Raw genomic sequence first — 23,862 nt, 5'->3', positions numbered from 1 at the left:
GACCCTTACTACGGGGTGGTAGGTATTAGGACAGAGTTTTCTGCTGACGCCTCGGTACCTGGAATGGTGCCTTGGAACATGGAAGCAGCATCAACCACTCATATTCATACTCAGTATGTGCTGAATAAATAGCAAAGGTATATGCAGAGACCTGGAAGGGGAAAGGATGGACCAGAGATGGCTGCCCAATGGGATGATGCCTGATGCTCTAGGAAGAGTGAAAATGAGTTCGTGGGGCAAGAACATTCTGGACGGGACAAGCGGCTGGTACAACGGCTCAGCAAAGCCAGGGACCTGGGCTCCTGTGAGTGAAGATGACCCTGCCACCAACCAGCTCAGGCGCACATGGGTGATCACGAGAGAGGCTTGCAGCGGATGGAGATGGGGGGGGTCCATGCAGTCCAGCAAGGCTGGAGGTGGAAGCCTCAGTGGAAGCCTCAGTGGAGAGAGGATGCTCTGGGGGTCCACAGAGGGAGCCGCGGTCACATCTTCCTCTCAAGGAGAAGCGAGGGAAGGAGGGAACAGAGGAGACTAAGAGAGGGCAGCCCCAGCCTGAGCGGAGCCAGGAGAGGCGACCGCCACGAGAGCCTGGCCAGCATGTCACCAAGATAGAGGAGCCGGTGTCAAGACAGAGAGAAAGCGGGATTAAGGGGTGACTCGGGTGTGACCAGTGGAGAGACTGAGGGCAGACAGAGCACCTGTGGCATCGGAACAAGAGAAATGCAGTTTGAGGGGGCAAAGGGGCCCATGGTCCATTTCCCAGATGCATCTTCAGGGTGAGGGAGGCCTCAATGTGTTGAGATGCAGACACGGAGCCTCAGGCGGGATGACACCAATCACACAGCACACAGTGCAAAGTGGGGATGCTGTATATTGGAACCTGGGGTAGGGGGTAAGGGAGCTTTTCTTAAATCCCTAACCCTTGTGTCCCCCCTACACACATCATGAGCCCCAAACACCCTACAGTTCGAACCAGCCGTGGCCCAGCTGGTCTAAAGCCCATTCCTGAGTGTCCTGGCTCTAATCCAGGCAAGTGGCACCTCTTTCCACGGTGAGGAGATGCACATTTCATGATATATAGGATTAAAGGGACGCACTTGGTCTCAGTCATTTAAAAACACAAAGCAGGAGGTCCCGTCATGGCACAGCAGAAATGAATCTGACTAGGGACAATGAGGTTGCGGGTTCGACCCCTGGCCTCGCACAGTGGGTTAAGGATCTGGCTTGCTGTGAGCTGTAGTGTAGGTTGCAGATGTAGCTCAGATCCTGTGTTGCTGTGGCTGTGGTGTAGGGCAGCAGCTGTATCTCTGATTCATCTCCTATCCTGGGAGCCTCCATATGCTGTGGGTACAGCCCTAAAAAACAATATAATAATAATAATAATAATAATAATAATAATAATAATAAACACAGCAACAATTAAAACCCCATGAGTCACAAAGACAATGGCTCATGTAACCAAGCAGGACCCTGGGAAGCCGTCTATGACTGGACCCCCATCACGTCCTCCACTTGCCTTTTATCTACAGAAAAACTTCAGTCAAATAGTCAATTTAATCAGAGAAGGGAGAAAATACAGAGAAAAAGGAAAACACGGTCAACAAGACAGAATGATGGTAGTTGAGCCATTCGACAAAGTCAACGACCCTCAGTTAGTTTTTCAAAGACTATAGATAAGATTCTGAGCCACATCCTTGGACCTGCTTTGCAGGTGCTGAGGCCCTCACCACATGGAAGAAATCAACTGTATGCTGCCCACTAGCACATAGAGCCCAGACAGGTTGGAACCAGAAGGTTGATGATGCTGACTCCCAACAACCTCACCACCCACCCACCTGGAAAATCTCTGCAAGCCGCCCATGCCCTGCTCCTTGACACTGTAAGACCCATCACGACTCCTTACAAGGGGGCACAGTCCTTGAGGCACTAGCCTGTTGGTCCCCTCTTTGCCTGGCAATGAAAGCTACTTGTTCTGATTCCTCCAGCTCTGTTTCCATGTTTCTATTTGGCATCAGAATAGAGAGGCAGGCGATATTTCAACAACACTGACACAGACCATCGTCCTGCTGGCTCCTCTAAGGTCTCTGGGACTCTTCAGGCAGCCAAGAATCTCCATGGAGATAAAAGGTCACCCAGGAATTCAGCTGCCTCAGCAGTGCCTGAACCAACTTCCAGGCAGGGACAACCAAGCTGGGGCAGCTGGCAGGGTCTGCGGCTGTGTTATCTGGGTGTGGTGCAAAACCCAAGCCTTTCGGATAAAGCAACTCAAAGATCTAGTCATTGGTTACTCCTTTTTAAAAAATTACAAAAAAGAAAGAGATTCTATATCTCTGAGTAACAACAGCCAAGTGCTATTTTTTTTAATGAACCCCCAAAGAGCCAGCAATAAATGGTTTATTCAAGACGCCACTTGCACAGTCCTGAAAACCACACTAACATAAAACCCGATAAACATGCAAGCTTCACAGTTTCAAGAGTCACACTCCAATGAAAAAGAAACAGGATAAAAAGGCAGTTCGAGATCAAGTGCAAACGGGAACCACGCCAATATTGGTCCTTCCGTTGCCCCCTGAAATTGTTCTTATCAGGTGGGAAACATACAGGGTCTGACTAGGGATGGTCTAAAGGCACATTAAAAGTGACTGAACACAAAGTCCCCCATCAGGATCACCAGGAGCTATGGAGAGTTTTCATTATGCATATAAAAAGTACATAATACATATTCTAATTGTATGGGTGTGTAAGTGAGCGAATATGTAAAATAGAAAAAGACACACGGTCCCTGCCAAGACATTTGTGTCCGTGCCAACACCTGACTGTGCTGCATCGACCTACCCTGAAGCTGGGCTCGGGACAGGTGAGAATGAAGCCTTCTTAAACCGAGATGTTAAAAATCTAAGGAAAAACTCTTAGCTTGTCTTCCTGCTGGCAGGTGCGGTGGCCACATAACAGGACATATGGACTGCTTCCTGGCTCTGTCTCCATCTGTCTCTCAACATTAGGGTCCAACGTGCAGAAGACAGCCTCATTATTTCCAGTGGGGTCCCCGATCAGCCACGGGGTACAAGCAGCATCTTGGGAGCCACAGCAGACCCATCAAACCAGAATCTGCCTTTACCTAGACTCATCAGGGATGCACACCCTTGCTGAAGTTTGGGGAGCAGTAGGAAGCAGAGCAAAAGTAGGCTGGCTTTCCCTCTAGTCACCCCGCTCCCAAAGGGAGGATGGAGACCAGGCATGTTGCCTCAGGAAGTTATCAAGTGCTACTCTTCATTTTATAACATTTTTTCAGTTTTATTTACCTTCTCTCTAAAGTAACAAGAGTTTCCTGTTTCTTTATACATGGTCTTAATTTTCAAAGTATTTGGCTTTATGCTACCATCTAAGGGGACGTCTGCTTCACATCATGTACATCAACAGGGTGGGGCAAAGTGGAAAATGTTCTTCAAGTTCAATTTTAGATAAGCTTATATGATTTTGTTTCCTTTTTCTTTTTTTGGTGACAATGGTTAATTGACTCAGAAACAAACTGGTGTTTTCACAGCAAGGCTGTTAGTCACTGAGAGCATTCCCTAGAGAAATGACATGTAATTAGACTACACAGACGAGGCCAGGGCTGGTGTCATCCAAAGCATGCAACAAGGAGTTCCCATTGTGGCTCAGTGGTAACAAACTCGACTAGGATCCATGAGGATCCGGGTTCAATCCGTGGCCCTGCTCAGTGGGTTAAGGATCCGGCGTTGCTGTGAGCTGTGGTGTAGGTCAAAAAGGCGGCTTGGATCCTTCGTTGGTATGGCTGCAACTCTGATTTGACACCCGGACTGGGAACTTCCACATGCCGCAGACGTGGCTCTAAAAAAGCAAAAAAAAAAAAAAAGGCACAGAACAAGGTGAGGTGCAGGTCCACGCTGTGGCCGGCTATTCCACAAGGGACCTGAGTGTGTGTGTGTGTCTCCATCTGGATCAACAGTCTGCAAAACTGAAGAGCTCAGTGTAGCTGCTATACTGTAAACTCTGGCAGAATTCAGGTCAGCAGTCTATTTTATACTGTCTGATGAAGAGTAGGAGGGGATTAACAAACACCCATGAACGAGTGAACAAACAGCACTTAAATCTAAATTTTCCCTACGACAGAATTTTCCCTTCTGCCCCAATCCTTTCAATTCTTCCGAGGTGAGAGAATAAAAGGGACCTCCATGGAGTTCCCACTGTGGCTCAGCAGGTTATGAACCTGACTAGTATCCATGAGGATGTGGGTTTGATTCCTGGCCTCACTCAGTAGGTTGCAGATCTGGCATTGCTGTAGGTCACAGACTCGGCTCAGATCCTGCATTGCTGTGGTGTAGGCTGGCAGCTACAGCTCCAATTTGACCCCTAGCCTGGGAACGTCCATATGCCATAGGTGTGGCCCTAAAATGCCAAGAAGCCCAAAAAAAGAAGAAGAAGGGACCTCCAGTTTCTTCCTCACTGCCAAGCAGCTGCTCCCCACACTGAGACGCCTGGGGGCGGGGGTGGGGTGGGGGTTTCCCTCTGGGAACTAAATTGCTCCCACCCCATCACTGTAATAGTTGCATCACTCATCTCGAACACTTCAGGATTTGGAAGGATAAAAACAGCACATTCAATAACCCTTATATAAGTTAAGTCTGGGCATAAGTGGTTATGAAGAGTTTTCGAAGTCTCGTTCTTCTGCCACTGAAACTGACTCTAAGGAGGCTGAACTTTCTGTACCCTTCCAGTTGCAGTGATGTGGACACGTTCTCTCTCTCTCTCTTTTTTTTTTCCTGAGCTCTTTTTAAAAAAGCTTTATTGAAGTACAACTGCTTTACAAGGTTGTGACCATTTCTGCTGTACAACAAAAGGACTGAGTCATACATATACACATATCTGTTCTTTTTCAGATTCTTTTCCCACATAGCTTAACACAGAATACTGGGTAGAGTTCTCTGTGGACACTTTCTCTTAACTCCACTGAAAAAACACGCACAAGAGTGGGGAAAGAAAGGAGGGGAGCTCAGGAACAAAGATGAAAACTGTATTCTACGTACATTCCGAGAGGTTAGCAAGAGGAGGCTCGGGTTATGGCACGTTGTGCTGGAAAAGCCAGAGCCTTTGATGTTGGACTATCTGGCTGAAGATAAACCAACCAAGCGGAGTAAATGGGAAAAGAGGATTTATAATAACTTGGAAGAGGAAGATAGATCAGACACGGCAACGGGTTTACCACTTGGAATAACACCACTATTCATTATGTCCCCGTGACGCAAGACATGAGTTTATCAGCAATCTCAGCAACACCACTGATAACTTTTTCAAAAAGGAAAAAACAAAAAAACAAAAAACCCAACCCAGCTCTTTTTCAAATGCTTTACAAATGAACTCAGAAGGCGCGGCAGTGGGTGATGTCATTATTCTCATGTTCGCCCCAAAGCTCCAATTCATAGCTGTGGGGGGTGGTCCAGGGAGTGCCTGTCCCCCTCCTGCACATGGGTATTTCTTATGCTTCAAACCCCAGCTCCAAAGCTACTTCCCTGCCCAGTCCGTCATTCCCTCCTCGGCACCCCTACATGCTTTGCTTTTGTTTCCCTCCACAGGAGCTCAAGTTCCTGAAAAGGGGGGGCTGAGTCTTAGTTATCTCTGAAAATCATCTCTGCAACAGTGAGTGTGACTCCCTAGAGCAACTGAGAGACATGCTAAGAGGAGAGCAGAGGGGGGAAGCGTGGGACGACCACCTCCACGATGTACCAGCACTGATGGCAAGCCATGCTTTTTGCATGCATAAAAAGGAATAATCTCTTTCCCAAATACCTCTCAGGATTATGGGGAACAAAAAAGATATCTGATCTGAAAGCACTTGAAAATCTAATGGATCCTAGAAATTTCAGATAATAACATCAATGTTTTGGTGGCAAAAGGTAAAGAAAAGCAGACTCTGGATCGATGAATGAATGAACAGATGGGTGGGTATAAAGATAGGTAGGTAGATGGATGGATGGATAGGTACATGAATGGGTGGATGGTGGATAGATGGATGAATGGATGGATGGATGGATGGATGATTGACGGATGGATGGATAGATGGATAAATAGGTGCATGAGTGGATGGATGGGTGGATGGATGGATAGATAAAAGAGTGGACGGATGGACAGATGCATGGACAGATGCATGGGTAGATGAATGGATAGATGTGTGGGCAGATAGGGGGTGAGGGGTGGATAAAGAGTAGCTAATCAGCCATGAAGCAGCTAAGAGGAAGATAAGGTTAGGAAGCATCTAATTTCAAGTCTTTCTAGACCATTCTCTCAGGTATACCTCTCCCTAAGGATTCTGAATTTAGAAATGAGGAGTTCCCATCGTGGCTCAGTGGTTAACGAATCCAACTAGGAACCACGAGGTTGCGGGTTCAATCCCTGGCCTTGCTCAGTGGGTTAAGGATCTAGTGTTGCTGTGAGCTGTGGTGTAGGTCGCAGACTCAGCTTGGATCCTGCGTTGCTGTGGCTGTGGTTTAGGCCGGCGGCTACAGCTCCGATTACACCCCTAGCCTGGGAACCTCCGTATGTCCCAGGAGCAGCCCTAGGAAAGGCAAAAAGACAAAAAAAAAAAAAAAAAGAGAGAGAAAGAGAGAGAGAAGATAGGAGCAGGGACTAGCCCCACTAGTTAACAAAATGTTATCTAACGAGTACACATAAACAGCAGCCCTGGTCTGAAAACTGGTAACTCCTTTCTTGCCTTAACTTGGCATTTCTGTAGTATTTTAATACGTATTGCTTTAGAATGCATGTTTCCTATTTAATGTGACATTTAACAGATTTCCATCTAGACACCCAAAGAATCATCATTACAGGCAACGATTTTATTTTTAAATTTAAAAAGGCAAATAAGGTTCAAGACAGTTTAAAAAAAAAAAAAAAAACTATTCCAAATAGGAAGGGAGTAAGTTCATCCTAGGAGGCTTTTTTATGATGCATTTTTTTAACTGCAACTAAAAACCTAAGCTGCAGCAAAAGAATCAGTTCTAAAGAAAACACAAAATGTGCATTAAAAGCCACTTGAGGAGTTCTTCTGTGGCGCAGCAGGTTAAGGATCTGGCATTGCCATTGCAGCAGCTTGGACCACTGTTGTGGCTCATGTTTGAACCCTGGCCTGGGAACTTCTGCATGCCTCAGGTGCAGCCATAAAAAAAGGCATTTTAACAGTTTGTCTTTCAAGAGGAGAGAGAGATAAAGGGGTCATTTTCTGAGTTTAATTTCACCAGACAGCCTTGAAGTTTACAGGAATGGAAAAAAAATGTATCCATAAACTGTGCAGGCAGGTATCTGGTGACGGAGGTGGGGTAGGAAGAGAGACCTGGTTTTGCTGCTGCCTCGGTCCAGGAGCACTGCAGGGGCTCTGTGAGCAAAGCCATGTTTTATTTTTTATTTTTATTTGTTGTCTTTTAGGGCTGCACCTGCGGCATATGGAGGTTCCCAGGCTCCAGGTCCAATTGGAACTGTAGCCGCTAGCCTGTGCCACAGCCACAGAAACTTGGGATCCGAGCCGCATCTGCGACCTCCACCTCAGCTCATGGCAACGCCGGATCCTTAACCCACTGAGTGAGGCCAGGGATCGAACCCTCATCCTCATGGATCTTAGTCGGGTTCGCTAACTGCTGAGCCACGACGGGAACTCCCTATTTTTTATTTTTTATATTTTTTGTCTTTTGAGGCCCACACCCGCAGCATATGGAGGTTCCCAGGCTAGGAGTCAAACAAGTGAAAAACCTTGTTCTAAAGGAGGCATCTGAAAACCAACCACCTCCTGTTGCTGCTTTGATGGGAATATTTTAAATAATCAAAGGACATGAAGCACAAGTAACTTCTTTCATGCCCTTCTCAAGAAGCACTGCCCTTTATATTACAGTATTTGGAATCATAAACTTACATGCATCTAATGCTATTCTGTTTTCCTAACTCGGAATAACCACAGGTTTTCTTTTTTATTATTATTATAGTTGATTTACAATGTTCTATCAATTTATGCTGTACAGCAGGGTGACCCAGTCATACATAGCTATACATTCTTTTTCTCATACTATCTTCCATTTCATTTCTTTCTTTTTGTTTGTTTGTTTTGTCTTTTTAGGGCTGCATCCAAGGCATACGGAGGTTCCCAGGCTAGGGGTCGAATTGGAGCTACTGCTGCCGGCCTACGCCACAGCCACAGCAATGTGGGATCTGAGCTGCATCTTCTACCTACACCACAGCTCACGGCAACACCAGATCCTTAACCCACTGAGCGAGGCCAGGGATCGAACCTGTCTCCTCATAATTGCTAGTCAGATTTGTTTCTGCTAAGCCACAACAGGAACTCCCCATTTTCTCATACGATCTTCCATTTCTCACATAATCTTCCAGATTTTCTTTCTTTTCTTTTTTTAGCCACACCAGAGGCATATAAAAGTTCCTGGGCTAGGGAGCAAACCCAAACCACAGTAGGGACCCAGGTGATACAGTGGCAACACTGTATCCTTAACTCGCTGTGCCCCAAGAGAACTCCCAGATTTTTTTTCTTTTTTCTTCTTTTTTGCTTTTTAGGGCTGCAACTGCAGCATATAAAGGTTACCAGGCTAGGGGTCAAATTGGAGCTGTAGCCACTTGCCTACACCAAAGCCACAGCAACATCACATCCATCTGCAAACTACACCACAGCTCACGGCAACACCGGATCCTTAACCCACTGAGCGAGGCCAGGGATTGAACCCACAACCTCATGGTTAATAGTTGGATTCGTTTCTGCTGCACCACAATGGGAATTCCCCGGATTTTCTTAATAGTAAAAAATATTGACACAGGAGTTCGATCCCTGGCCTGGAAACTTCCATGTGCCACAGGTATGGCCAAAGGAAAAAAAAAATCAATGTAATAATAGGGGGACCAACAGTTCCTAGAGGATAATTTTCTACCACATTAAACAGCAAACAACTGCAGGGCTCTGAGGGTCCACATTCAGGAGTCAGGCTGACCGATCCTATCTCATGCACACCAGAGCAAGAAAATGTTCTAAGTTCGGAATATATCCTCTCCTTTGATAAAATCTCTATTTTCATATAAGCAACAGATAGGCTCTTCATGCCACTAAAGCTGCTTGTCTGGGTAAAAGTCCAAAGAAGCCAGACAGTGGACTTGGGGAAACGATGTCCACTAAGAGGTCAACCGTATGCAGCAGGGAAACTGCACCCAGGTGTCACTGTTCTTTGCATGCACACAGCTTCCAAAAAAACAGGCAGGAGGTCCCTACCCCCTCCCGCCTGTGGGTCAATGATCCGGCTTGTCTCTGAGGAGGTGCCGATTCAATTCCCAGCCCAGCGCAGGGGTTAAGGATCCTGCATTGCCAGAGCTGTGGTACAGGTCACAGCTCCGGCTCAAATGCGATCCCTGGCCCTGGGAACGTCCACATGCTGTGGGGGTGGTTGAAAAAGAAAAAAAAAAAAAATTAGGAGGCAGCTCAGAAATAGAATAAAAGTTAGGAAAAGGCCGCATAATGGAAGAAATAGGACTGTGAAAAGAGATTGACTCAAACACCCGCTTCGTCCCCATCCCTGACCTGGATCTCTGGAACAGCTTGGTTCGTGAAATATGCATGTGGACCTACTCATGCGTCTGAAATGCCAAATGTCTGTTTCTATAGCTTAATGGCACAAGCAGAGGAGATAAGGGAACAATTCTATCCAGTCTCAATTTCCAAATGATAGACCAGCCTTCAGGGGAGTGTTTTAAACCTCAAGGAATTTCACTTTTTATCCTAATTCATCTCTTGGGATGCTCAGCTCTGAGTCAAAATGTCCGACTTCGGTGAATAGACATGTTTAACATTTTATTATTATCTCAACTTTTAAAAAGACGATTCGAATACCTGGAGGAACTGAATCAATACACTCGTGACTCAAAAGGGTTAATGAACTCTCCCCGGTAACTTCTAGAAGCTGCTCCGTCATTAAGAGGTCCTGCACTTGCTGGCCTGCATCGACCCTTGCACCTTCCAACTGACATACCTGTTTAGATTTCTCTTCAAGAGGAGAGCAGGCATTGAAACAGCCCTAGGTCGCCTCTGACTCTGCACTGGCAGGATGCAAATAGTCAACTATGGAAGTTGTTTTCCTTTGCTCTCCTATTCCTTCTCCACCCTGACACACACACACACACACATACCCATGGCCTATATGGTTCATATGTGATAAAGTGTTTCTATACAATCAGATGAGGAGGTAATCTGGTCATGTGATAGACTTTACTAAAACGTCAAGAAAAATAAAAGTATGCATTAAAATACTGTTGTGGAATGGGATGGAGTGGGAGTTTGGGGTTAGCAGATGCAAACTATTACAATTAGAATAATTGTAATGAGGTCCTGCTGCATAGCAGTGAGGTCCTGCTGCAGAGCACAGGGAACTATACCCAACCTCTTGGCATAGACCATAAGGGAAGATAATATGAGGCAAAGAACGTACCTATGTGTGTGATTGGGTCCCTTAGCTGTACGGAAGAAACTGACACAACACTGTAAATCAACTATACTGTAATAAAAATTTTAAAAATACTGTTGGGAAGCCTTACTTTTGATTTCTAAAAGTACTCCAACACTCTTTAAAAACTAAAGCCATTTCAGCTGGAAAATGAAATGTATGTACCATACTGTCTCTCTGTTTAACATATATAAATCTGCTCACCAAAATGGCTAAAGTTAAAAACTACCAGTACCAAATGTGGGTGACAATGTGGAGCAACAGACATTCTCACTCTTTTTTTTTTTTTTTTTGGTGGGAGTACAGAAAGAGACAACCAATTTGGAAAAAGGCCTAGCAGTTCCTCATGAGAGGAAACACTCACCTGCCCTATAACCCAGCTACTCTGCTATGAGGTATTTTCTCAAGAGCAAGAGAAACACAACTGGATTAAAATGTTCACAGCAAGTCTATTTACAACAGCAAACCAGAAACAAAGTGTATTGTTTATCAAAAGGAGAACAGATAGATACACTGTAGACTCTTCCGTGGAATACTATTCAGCCACACACCTAAGTAATTCAGCATACAAGCAACAAGTGAGTGGATCTCACAGAATCTTAGGGTGAACAAAAGAAGCCAGGCAGGGTACCTGCTGTATGATTCCATTTAAGGGAAGTTCTAGAACAGTCAAGAAAGTAATCTATGGTGGAAAAAAATCAGAATAGTGGTTTCCCCAAAGGGGTAGGGGTAGGGATTTACTGAGAGAGGCACAAGGAAACTTTCTAGAAAGATATTCCAACTCATAATAGGATTTGGGGTTGCACAGGTAGATGCATATGTCAACACTTCAGATTTGGGTATTTCCTCATACCTACATTTTCCTATGAGAAAGAAATCAAACAAATTTTGAACACAAATTAATGATATGATGCTGCAGTATTTAGAAGAGAGGGCATTCATATCTGACACCTTAAAATTCATTGAAAAATAAGATGGATTAGTGGATGGATGAGAAGGATGAATGAATTGATGGATAAGTAATACAGCAAGTGTAGAAAATGTTACTTATAAAAGCTAAGTGGTGAGCTTGGGGAATTCACTGTAAAATTCATTTTTTTGTGTGTTTCTGTTTTCTTTTTAGGGCCACACATGTGGCATATGGAAGTTTCCAGGCCAGGGGCTGAACTGGAGCTGCAGCCACAGGCCTGCACCAGAGCCACAGCAACGCCAAATCCAAGCCATATCTGCAACCTATGCCACAGTTTGTAGCAATGCCAGATCCTTAACCCAATGAGCAAGGCCAGGGATTGAATCTACATTCTCAGGGACACCATGTCGTGTTCTTAACCTGCTGAGCCACAACGGGTACTCCGATTTTAAAAAAAAATTTTTTTTCTTTTTATTATTTATTTAGTTAGGCCTTTCCGGCAGCATGCAAAAGTTCCCAGGAAAGGCATCGAACCTGCATCACAGCAGTGACCTGAGCCACAGCACCAACAAGGTTGGATCGTTAATTGCTAGGCAACTCCCTCCTTCAATTTTATAATGGCCATTTTCATAAAGTAAGTTGGAAAAATATATTACAGTCAATGGCATCACTGAATTTATTTTCAGGATCACTGTATAAGCCAAGAGGAACAAAGAAGCTTTTTTTTTTTTTTTTTTTTAAGAGTGAACAAGATTAAACTTTTGCAGGTAAGTTCATATACTAAATAAATACTGCATTTCACACCTACTGTGGCATGAATAAAGGCCCCACCTGATACTTACATCTTTACCATCCAAACACACCTGCAGGGCTATTTTGCAGACAATCACATCTTTCTCCACCCCTACTCTCCAACTGCTGAGTTCTAACAAGTTTCTCTTGTTATGTAAACAGTTGGCCAAATACTAATGGGCTCTGAACACAAGCCAGAAGATTCCCCCAAGCCCAGTAGAGTGGAACCCCAAATCCCACCCTGCTGGATTGGACCTCCCTCAGCAGCGCGGGAGAGTTACTGCTGAGGGCCTCTACACATCTGCATGCCACACACCACCAAGCTAGGAGACGCGCTTAGGAGATGCTTGGAAGTAACTGCTCAGGGTGTGTTTCCAGGGCTCAGAGGCCAACAGGGACCATACAGCAGATATTTTTTGTCTTTCTTCATAAAAACAAACAGGCCCATTCAGAACCCCCCCCCTCTTGTTTTTGGTCACACCTGAGGCATATGGAAGTTCCTGGGCCAGGGATTCCAATCTGAGCCACAGCTGGGACTTGCGATGGCAACACTGTATCCTTGACCCAGTGCCTCACAGCAGGAATTCCAGAGCCCCCTTATTTATACTGGCAAAATGCCATGAGGATCAAAACTGTGCGAAATTCTAATTTAAACCTCCAAGTCATAAAGCAGCCCAGCGTGAGTGTGAAGGCCAGGCTGTCACATGGTGGACTCTGTCACTTACTGTGCGACTCTGGGCAAACGGTTTAACTTCTTTGTGCCTCGCATTCCTCTTCTATAAAATGAGACTGATATTTACAGCTTGCGGGCGGATGTGCAGATTAAATTAAGATCATCCATCAAGGTGCTCAGCATCACGCCCGGCAGGTAATCAGCATCCAGTACCTGTTAGCTAATCACCCTGATTACCTTTTCATGTCTGAGTGAGGCTGACAGTGCCTGTCACTATTACACTGAAGGAACAAGATATATAAGAGAGAAATGGCAAATATTTACAAGAATTCAGTAAACCACAGTTATCGAAAGAAACTTCTGGAGCTTTCACTGTGGCTCAACAGATTAAGAACTGATCTAGCATCCGTGAGGATGTGGCCCTATGGCCTTTGATCTCTGGCCTCACTCAGTGGGTTAAGGATCCAGCATCATGGTGAGCTGTGGTGTAGGTCGCAGGTGTGGCTCAGATCCTGCGCTGCTGTGGCTGTGGCTGTGGTGTAGGCTGGCAGCTGCAGCTCTGATTCGACCCCTAGCCTGGGAACTTCCATATGCCGTGGGTAGGAAGGAGGGAAGGGAGGGAGGGAGGAAAAAACTTCACTTCTAGGTTCTCAGGGTTAAAAGACCAAAACTCAGGACTGCTTTAAATACAGAATCTGAATCACTTATATCTGGAATCTAATACATAGCGAAACTTTCCACAGAAAAGAAACTCATGGACTTGGAGAACAGACTTGTGGTTGCCAAGGGGGAATGGGAGGGAGTAGGATGGACTGGGAGTCTGGGGTTAATAGATGCAAGCTATTGCGATTGGAATGGATAAGCAATGAGGGTCCTGCTATAGCACAGGGAACTATACCTGGTCACTTATGATGGAGCATGATGAAGAATAATGTGAGAAAAAAATGCATGGATATGTATGCGTGTGACTGGGTCACTTTGCTATACAGCAGAAACTGACAGAACACTGTAAACCAACTAAATGGAAAAAATTAAAATAATTTAAGAAATAATAAATAACATGGGGGGGTGTTTCAGAATGGGGGCATTCTGAAAATAAATAAATACAGAATCCGATATTGCATAAGTTGCTTTAGGTTTTCCTTGAATGTGCCTCCAGGTTTGAGAGTTTTGTCCACAGGGATTAGAGCTGTAAAGTCTCAGGGCAGGAAGGGACAGAGAAGTCCAAGACCCCCCGGGAGACTCTGGGAGAGAAGGCCCGCAGGCACTTCTCCCCCACTCTCTCGACATCACCAAAGGCAGGGAAATCTGCCGTCCCCCCCACAGATAGAGGGACCCAACTGCACACCAGGGCTGCAGCAGGCAGGGTGATACCCCCAAGACGTCCCCGCCCTCCCCCTGGAATCTGCAAATACATCGCAGGGAATGGCAAACAGGAACCGCAGAAGTAATAAAAGCTACGGGCAGGTGGACTGTGCTGGGGCATCTGCTCCACTCACATGAGCCCTTAGAGGCTGAGAACTTTCAGGTTGTGCTCAGAGAGACTCGGCAGAAAGAGAAATCAGAGAGATGTGACGTGGGAGGGCATGTAGAGGACTTCGTGTGCTACTGCTGGTTTGGCCGTGGCAGGGGCAAGGTGACAAAAAACACAGGCGGCCCTAAGAAGTGGAGAGAGCCTCACAGGTGACAACCAGCAAAGTTACAGGGACCTCAGGTTTTGATCTGCAAGGAACTGAATTCGGAAGACAACCCGAAAGAGTCTGGAAGTGAATGAGACCTCCTCACTCAGTGGGATAAGGACCCAGCGTGAACTGCGGTGTACGTTGCAGATGTGGCTCGGATCTGGCGTGGCTGTGGCTGTGGCTGTAGCTGGCAGCTGTGGCTCCAGTTCAACCCCTAGCTAGGGAACTTCCATATGTCACAGGTGCGGCCCAAAAAGAAAAAAAAAAAAAAAAAAAAAAAAAGACTGTTACTGATCTGTCTCACTTTATGGATTGAGGACAGCTTTCATCACAGCATTTACGTCTTCAGTTCAGCTCTGGCAAAATTACATGAAAAATCTTCCCTTCAATATGAATTCGATAACTTCATTCAGATTCTGAGCTCAGAACAGTAAGTCTGAGCAAATGAAATGGCCCCTGGACTTGGACATGGCTATCTCTTTTCATGAAACTCATGCTTTTCTATCCCTGGGGGGTACAGCTTAAAACAGAACAGACAACAAACTAATCCTTTATACACTCAGTACTCACTTCCGAGTTAACCTCTCCCCAGCCAGCTTTTCTGACACATCTGCAACTTTCCACAATCCCCAAAGATCTTGCCAGTTCTCCTATCTGAGTGTGTTTATTTACTTTATATAAAATTCAGGGTTCAAACTCATTGAACATACTGAATCTACATTTGATCATCTTCTCTCCCCATCCAATTTAAGGACTATGCATTCTACCTCATTTTTTTTTCTGCAAGTCTTCAGAGCTACAGCTGATACAGCACCGATGTCGTCCAGTCGGCGCTGTTCCTGCTTAAATATTTCATCGGCAAGAGGATGTCTCTCACCCAGTGATTTAGGAGGACTAAGCGATGTTCTGGGTGCTTATGCTCTCTGAAATACAACTTCCTGCAGCCTACTTTGGACCGATCTTTGAAATATCTAGAAATAAACATCAGAGATGATTTAAAGCTGGATTTTAGTCATGCAAGTGCTTTGTTTCTTTTTGTCTTTTTAAGGCCGCAGGCTAGGGGTCTAATCAGAGCTACGGCTGCCGGCCTACACCAGAGCTACAGCAATGATCCGAGTCATGTCTGCAACCTACACCACACCTCACGGTAATGTCGGATCCTTAACCCACTAAGCGAGGCCAGGGATCGAACCTGCAACCTCATGGATCCCAGTCAGATTTGTTTCCATTGCACCACAACGGGAACTCCCGTGCAAGTGTTAATGGATTTCATCTTACTCAAGAGACGCCTGCCTAATTACATTCAAGTACCACGGTGATGCTCTTCTTCATTTATTTTTCCACTTCTCCAAGTGGAAGATTATTTAGGAGAAGGTAAGCCCCCCTAAATAATCGAGCTTACCCCAAAGTATACTGTCCCCGCCACATCCCTTTTTTGGTCTCGGTGTTTAGCACAGTGTCTTCAAACGGCAGATGCTTGACATTTCGGATTTTAAGAACCAAAAAGAGGAGCACTGCTGTGGGTGAAGGGAAGGGAGGATGTACAGCCAGCATCCTCGGTGCATGGAATGTTCCAGCGGGAGGAGATGATGGAACCCGGCAAAGAGCAGGAGACACGGTGGGACAGGCAAGGGAGGGAAGGCCGGACGTCGTAATTTAGACGCCAAACTTCGGACAATGGGAAAAAGGTAAACGTTTTTCTGCAGGAGAGAGACACGAACAAAATAGTGTTTGAAGAGAGAAAACACCACATGGAGAGAGTCTGGGTTGAAAGAACAGATCTAAACAGAGAGAGAAAAAGAGCCTGCTTTCCACAAGTAACTGTGAGAGCAGAGGGAGGTGGGGGAGGGAAAATGAAGAGAGAGGAATGAATGATTGTTGTTGGTGGTTGATTTTCTTTTCTTTCTTTTTCTTTTTCTTTTTTTTTTTTTTTTGACTTTTGGCCGCCTGGAAGCACATGGAGCTCCCGGGCCAGGGAGCAGATCCGAGCCAAGGTTGTGACCTACGCCGCAGCTGCAGGTGCCGGCTAGGGATCAAACCTGCATCCCAGCGATACAGAGATACCACCAATCCCCATGCATCACAAAAGGAAGTCCACTGAATGTTTATGAGACAGCAGGGAAAGGCAAGAATGACACCTTAACACAAGGCAAGGTCTTTGGCTTTCAAACACCGAGTTATTCTCTCCCTTTCTCCAATGTTTATTGACCTTTAGGCCAAAGCCCTGACATTGAGAAGGTTCCAGCCTCTGTCCATTCTGGAGTCAGTTCCTAGGAGGAGATGCTTCATTCTCCTCCCAGCCCGTGTGGTCTGAACCCCACCTGGCTCTCCCTGACAGCCAGTGACCCCTGCAGCGGCTGCTCTGGGTCAACCCCAAGGCCACATGGCTCTCCTCCCTGGGCTACACTGAACTTGAGTCTTTTGCTCCCAGTGAGATAGGAATAGCAGGAGACCAAGTGGTCTCCGTCCTCCTGTATTCTGCAATCAGGGCAGTGTCAAGAACTAGCAATGTGTTTCCACGCTGCTCTGTCCTCCACCTGCATGGGGGGCATCTTTAACTGTTCCTAGGGTGGGGGCTACAGAGCTAATGGGGCTCACCTGCCTGGGAGAGGCAGAAAAATATCACCGGAATATACTTAGCCAACAACTGGGAGGTCATTTCAAGTTGGGGGGGGGTCCCCTACAGTTCTAATATATGAAGGCATGGATAGGAGGCTTCAGGGAGCTTCAAATGTAACTTTTTTTTTAACCTCATTTAGTTACTAATAGGTTTGTGTCAACAAAGATGAGAGCCTAGTTGAAAAGGAAGCCAGACTATACAGGAGGCTGGTTGTCTCCCCGCAGGTGTGAATGATCCCAACACTAGAAGGAACACAGCTAATGAGATGCACCTTGCTTACAAATAAAAGGTCACAGCCCACAGGGCTCCTCTGGGGGAAAAAATAAGTTATTTTGGTGGTGGCAGGGGGAGGTCCCTAAGGCTTTCCCCAAGGATCCCCAACCTAGCTCTAATTTGGCAGAATTTTGTTAAACAGATGCAAAAACGTCCATGCACCTCTGCACATGTTATCTTCAGCAGCTTGGTCCCCAGAAGTGGTCCACGCAGCCCCATGACCCTGGCTGTATGGGTGATGTCCTGTCTCATTCCTGGGTGTTAAGTGTCTATAAAAGTTTCCTACTGCAACCAGAGCGAAACTCCACATCTCAGGGGCTTAAAACAACAGGAATTTACTATCTCATAGTTCTGGAGGGTCAGAAGCCTGAAATCAGCATCACTGAGCTAAAGGGAAGATGACGGCAAGGTAGCATTCCTTCTGGAAGCCCTAGGGGAGAATCCACGTCCTCGCCTTTTCCAGCTTCTGGGGGCCTCCCGCAGTCCTTGGCACGTGGCCCTTCCTTCATCTTCCCAGCTGTCAGCCAAGCATCTTCATCATCTGACTCTGACTTTCTGCTTCCATTGTCACATCTCCTTCTCCGACTCTGATCTTTCTCCCTCCCTCATATGGGGATAATCCAGCATCATCTTCCCATCTGAAGATCCTCAACTTAATTAGCTCTGCAAAGTCCCTCTCGCCACGGAAAGTCCTATCATATTCACGGGCTCCAGGGATCAGGACCGGGACATCTTTGGGGACCCTGACTACCTTCCACAGGGTCTGTGTGGCTAGAGAAACACATTTTCTGAGGTCCCCTCACTTCTTTCAGCCTGAGTTTCCTCATCTCTAGAACAGGAAGTATAAACTTGACCTCAAAGAGCCTTCTGACACTATATATAAACACATCTACCTGGATCTAAAGCAATCTATAGAAAGGTGTTCTCTGTATGCACCCCTCTGATGGCCACCTGTACGGGTGATCACGTACAGAAAAGACCCAGATTTGGGGTCCAGTTAATAGAGAGCTTGAGGTAAGCAGGACTGGAGGGGGAGGCTGCAAGTCAAGGAGTCTGAGGTAAACTCCACGCCCTGGACGGAGACGTCCAGAAGTTTGTTGGACAGAAAGAAGTAAAGGTAAGACACCAGGTCAAGGCAAGGGAGAGAAAGGCTGCAGTCGTCCATGTACCAGAGCTTAACTACTGGAGTCTCTAGGGATTTAATAGATTCTGCGAGGAGCAAATGAAAGAAAAAAACCCAGCAAATGTTTGTGGACTCACTCTTATCCAAGGAAGAGGGGCTGGCACATCATTTCAAACAGAGGCTTGGTCAGAGGAAGGTGGACTATGCGGACTGAACTGTTAAAGGGAACTTGTAACTGTTGAAGAGAACCCTTTTGAAAGCGGTCAATAGCTTCAAACGTTGCCTGTTGACAGGTTTGACTTTACAAATGTAGTGGTTCACACTGCAGAATTTCTTGAACAACAATACTTCCTGTAATTAATTGGTCTGTTAAGGGTGCTGAAGCCTAATTTTAAAAAGGCATTTAAAACACATCACTTGTTTGTTTGCTGGAAATGAATCAGTGAGCCAGGACTGTGTTCTTTAAAGGTCTTGAAGTGAAATTGAATCAAGATGTGGGGTGAAATCCAGTGAAGATGGCTTGTTTACAAGATTTCTCTATAACTTGGTCAAACTATAAAAGCATTATTGATTGACGTATATGTGTCATCACAGGACAAATTCTTCCAACCAGATTTTCAAAATATTTTATATCCGATTACTCCTTCAGTATACAGTATTGTACATGTCTGTTATCTGCCTGGCTTAGTTCCATGCATTTTTGTAAGTAGCATTTACTACAATTACCAAATCAATATTTATCAACAATAATAAAGATGAACAATGAGATTTACAGAGATACCATTAATTTGTTCAAAATGAAGCCTTGATTAAAACTTAGCACTTTCATCTGCAAGCTATTAGACCTTAAATCCATGCAATGTTTTCTTTCTTCTGGTTAGATTTTTAAGCTAATAATAAGCTACAAGTTATAAAGTATTCTAGGACAGGTACAAAGAGGATACAAAAAGTAATTCATAAGGTTGTGGCTTCGATCCCTGGCCTCACTCAGTAGGTTAAGGATCTGATGTTGCCATGAGCTGTGGTGTAGGTCACAGACGTGTCTTGGATCTGATGTTGCTGTGGCTGTGGTGTAGGCTGGCAGCTGTAGCTCCGATTCAACCCCTAGCCTGGAAATCTCCATGTGCCATGAGTACAGCCCTGAAAAGCAAAAAAAAAAAAAAAAAAAATTCATGAAGTCATTTCAAAGACTTGGCCAGAAATTCCCCAGCTATTGCTGCTGCTTCTACACAGAGCTCCCACACCTGGCCTGCAAGGAAGGCCAGAGGTCTTAGCAAGTTCAAGTCCTGTAGTTTCCCAAGATGTGAGCCCATGAGTTTTATTGAGATGTTATGCTCTAAATATGCTGTCAGCATAAGTCATGCTTGTTGGATGACCCTCCTGATAGCTTACATCCCTTCATGATCTTTCAATTGACCAGGATGTTCTAATAACTGAAATGTGAACTGGCCAAGAAAAGACCTCTCTGAGAGAGAGAGAAGAGAGGCCGCCAACCATTCATTAAGTTAAGACAGATTGTAACTCTTCTGAGATGAACAAAAAGTTAGCACATCATTGCAAAATACCTTCCTCTCAGACAATGCTACAATAGCAATCTGAGGGAGAAACCCTTAACCTAGCCTTGACCTTTTTTTTGGCACATAAAGAGGGCTGGGGTTCAAAAATACATCTCTGTAGAGCACATCTGCACAGCTTACTGTTCTGTAAGTAGCCCCCCTCGTCCCCATCCAGCCGGCCTCTGTGCTCAGTTGTGTAAGAGGTGGAGGAAGTCAGAATTAACAGATACTTCTTAGTAACCATCTCTATAAAATCCCCAGGAAAAAAATGAGATACGATAAAAACACTTTAGGGCAACTCAGATGAAAACAATAAAAACACACAATCCTGGGCTAGAGCTAGTTCAAATTCATGATCAGGAAAGCCAAGTGTCTGTGACAGCTAACTGTTGTCTCTAAAATCCCTTTGCTGATTCAAAGCAGCTACAGTACAAAGAGCCAAACTTTACATTGTATCTTGAATATATAAAGAGCAGAGTGATGCCAAGAAATTGTGCAGATGTTCATTTCCTCAGATGACATCACAAAGATTCATTTAATAAAGAAGGTGTCATTTAGCCCCAGGAATCTGGTTGCAATGGTCTAGTCTATGATTTGCGTGCCCAGGGTCTCCAGTTTTTCCTAAACTCCACTGGTACATAACATCTACTTGAGCACAATGCATGGTCAAAGTATGGTTCAAGTAACAGTTTCGCCAATAGGAAGAAGGTGCTGTTACAAATTAGTTTTCAGGGAAGGTAAACATTGAAGTTTTCTTCTTAAAACATGTGCAAAGTGCACCACAGTATATGTATTAGCTTTCTTCAACCCTTCACCTGAGCACCAAACTGTGCAAAACCTTCTACTACCTACTATGGAAAATGCAAAGTGAAATCAGAGACAGCATTTGTTTTCCTTGTGTATGTGATCTAGGAAAGCAGAGAAGATGTGAATTTTAAAACTATGTTACAAGTATCAAGATATTTGAAGTACCTGCAGTGGGGTGAAGGCAACCTTCTAATATGAGAAGAGCAACTGTCCTGTCCCTTAAAAATGGGACTGGTTCAAAATCCAGATGCCAAGTAGTGAGATCCTGAGTCTGGTACAGCTCCTGGCCTCGACTCTTTAATGTTATCCTATGCCATCAAGGAGGTAATCCTGAGGAAAAATATTCCAAGATACAAGACCTCATGCTCCAATCATACTACACAGTAAGGTACTCCTAGCCGTGGCGTAAAGATCTCACAGGTTGACCATTTCTCACCCACTGCATAGAATATTCCATTTTTGAGACTTCAGTTACCAAATACAATTTTTAGCAGCAAGATCTCTGCCAAATGTGGTCTTCAACCCTAAATCTAGTAGGATTTTTTTCATGACTTTTTTCAGTTGAGTTCGTGCCTTCCTGTATTTTATAAGTGTGTGAACTTAATGTTTCTGTAGTCCTATTTCAAGTGCAAAACAAAAAATTCAACTTGATCTTTGGAATTAATGGCCTTGTTGAAACACAAATACCATATTCATTAAAATAGCTGATTCGAAGTGCAGTAGGGTATTAATGAAAGCGGCTACAATGCAACACTGATGATCTAATGTCCTAAACATTTATTTCCTACATGAAGAAACACAGGACTCTTTTTTGTACCTTTTTAAGCTCACCCTTTTGGAGCATACATGACTAAATTGATATCCATTTCAGAATGGTCCTAGTTCCACCACAGCTATAGAAAAAGCAATGCAGGAAAGAGACGCCAGCAAATGATAAGGCAATAGATGAATATAACCTTTCATTCAACCTGTAGATAACGAACTAAACCCAGCCGACTGTGGGGAGCCCCAACATCAGATGTGGAAATCCATCCAGGGTTCTCTGCTCCCTGGCACTCCTGGGCTCTGAATATTTGTCTTCAGGGAAAAGTGTGAGCAGGAAGAAAACAGAAAACGGGGTAAGGCAGGGTCCTAGCAATAGGACGAAGCGTTCTCTCGAGCACCGAGCATCGTGTCTGCAGGGCAGACCTCACAGAACAGACGCCTTTCCTGGAGGAAAGGACACCCGCAAGGAGTCGGGGTGGGGGTCTCCAGGGCTGCAGGGAAACCCTCCCGGGAGAGCAGAGAGGCCCAGGGAGTCCGGGCACTGGTGTCCTGGGTGGATGCCAAATGTTAATCTGCGGGGGCCTCCCTCACTCACCCTTTTGAAAAGCCAGGCAACAGAGCAGCCCTCCATCTAGAGCCCACAAATGCGTGCAAAGGAAGCTTTGGGGCTTCCCCCGCAATAAATTCTCATTTTAAAAACAAAAGACAGGCTCGTGGCCATTCTCAGAGGCGACCACATTCCTCCCTGGGCTGGAAAGCAGATTTGAAGAGGCCAAAGATTAGACAAAAGGCACGAGCTGGCGACATACAGCCCAGGAAATGATTTTCGTGTGTTTTAAATTGATTAGGGCCTCCCACTTCCAATTCTTTCTCCTCTTTCGGGGATGACTCCTGGGCCGCCAAGCAAATCCCTTAAGGCCTGGAAAAGACTCCGGATAAGGAGGAGGAGGAGACCCCGAAACTTTCCCAAACTGCGGCCGGCTGGAGGCGGGCAGCGGCCGCAGACCTGGGGTCCCGGGGCGCAGGGGGCACCCCAGGGGCGGCGGCCACCTTCTCGGCCGCCGCAACAAAAGGGCCGAGCGCAGCCTCTGCAATCTGGCTTCGACGATCCGAGTCCTGGGAGGTGGCGGCGGGGGGAAGCGGGCGACGGCAACCCGGGGGGCAGCCGCTCTCGCCCGGGCAAAGGAGATGGAGCCGCGTGTCTGCGTCGCGCATAAAGGACCTTCGGCTGCATCCAAACCAGCTACCCGAGGCGGCAAAAGCTGATGCCACCTACACCACCAGCGGCCCACGGCCCCCCGGGAACATCCGCCCGGGGAATCTCGGCGTCCCCAGGCGGCGCCGCCCCCTCGGGAGCGCGGCGCTAGGGCCGCAGGCCCCGCGGCGGCGACTCGGGCTCGGGCTCCGGCCACCACCGCAGCGACACAATGCCGCCCGGCAGCCTCGCCGCCTCCGCCGCAGGCCCGCGGCCGACACAAAGCCTGCCGCCGCCGGCCCTCGCGCCTCCCGGGCCCGCCGCCGTCGCGCACCGACCTTGGGCTCCGGCGCCAGGCTCCCGCAGCGTCTTGGTCACCGCCTTCCACACGTTGCAGCCCAGCAGGCAGAGCAGGAGCGCCGTCGACCTGCTCATCTCCGCACCGCAGGGCCCCGGGCGGCGCGGGCTGGCCGACCACCGGCTCGGAGCGGCGCGTCAGGGGCGGCCGACCGCCGCGCCTCCCTCCATGTCGCCTGGCTCCGCGCGCGCCGGGCCCGCCGCCCGATTGGCCGCGCCCCCGCCCGGCGCGGCGCCGGGCCCCGCAGCCCACGGCCGCTCCCGCCTCCGCGCGCCCCGGTGGGTTTCCCCGAAGAGCCGCCGCCGCCGCCGCCGCCGCCGCCTCCTTAACCCCTTCGTGCCCCCACCCCGCACCCCGCCCCGCCCGCCGCGACGCCCAGGCCCCGGGCCGTGGTGCCACCTGGCGGCCGCGCGCCCCGCCTGCCAGCGCAGCCACCCCCTCGGGGTCGCCCCGCGCGCCCGCCGGCCACCCACTAGCAGTGACTGCCACGTTGGCTACCAGACAGCTCTGCAGCCCCCAGCCCCGACCGCTGTGGAGTGACAACACTAGTCTTTAGCCCGATACACTCGCACCTAGTTAACTCATGGTCCTCAGGTGGCACCGAGG

General features: G+C 46.9%; 1 protein-coding gene across 2 annotated transcripts in view; it reads right to left on the bottom strand.

Annotated features, from left to right (window-relative positions):
• The window catches only part of FAM171A1 (family with sequence similarity 171 member A1), a 151,313-nt gene extending 127,838 nt beyond the window's left edge, over positions 1–23,475 (bottom strand). Inside the window, exon 1 of one of the 2 annotated variants that reach the window (XM_003130736.6) lies at positions 23,237–23,475. In XM_003130736.6, coding sequence (XP_003130784.4) covers positions 23,237–23,333 — 97 coding nt within the window. In that variant the 5' untranslated portion in view covers positions 23,334–23,475. The remainder of the gene's footprint in view (positions 1–23,236) is intronic. The other variant, XM_021064835.1, reaches the window with a different exon arrangement.

Source organism: Sus scrofa, chromosome 10 (assembly GCF_000003025.6).
Source record: "Sus scrofa isolate TJ Tabasco breed Duroc chromosome 10, Sscrofa11.1, whole genome shotgun sequence".
In the NCBI taxonomy this organism is placed as follows: Eukaryota; Metazoa; Chordata; class Mammalia; order Artiodactyla; family Suidae; genus Sus; species Sus scrofa.
This window is presented reverse-complemented; position numbering and strand designations above follow the sequence as displayed.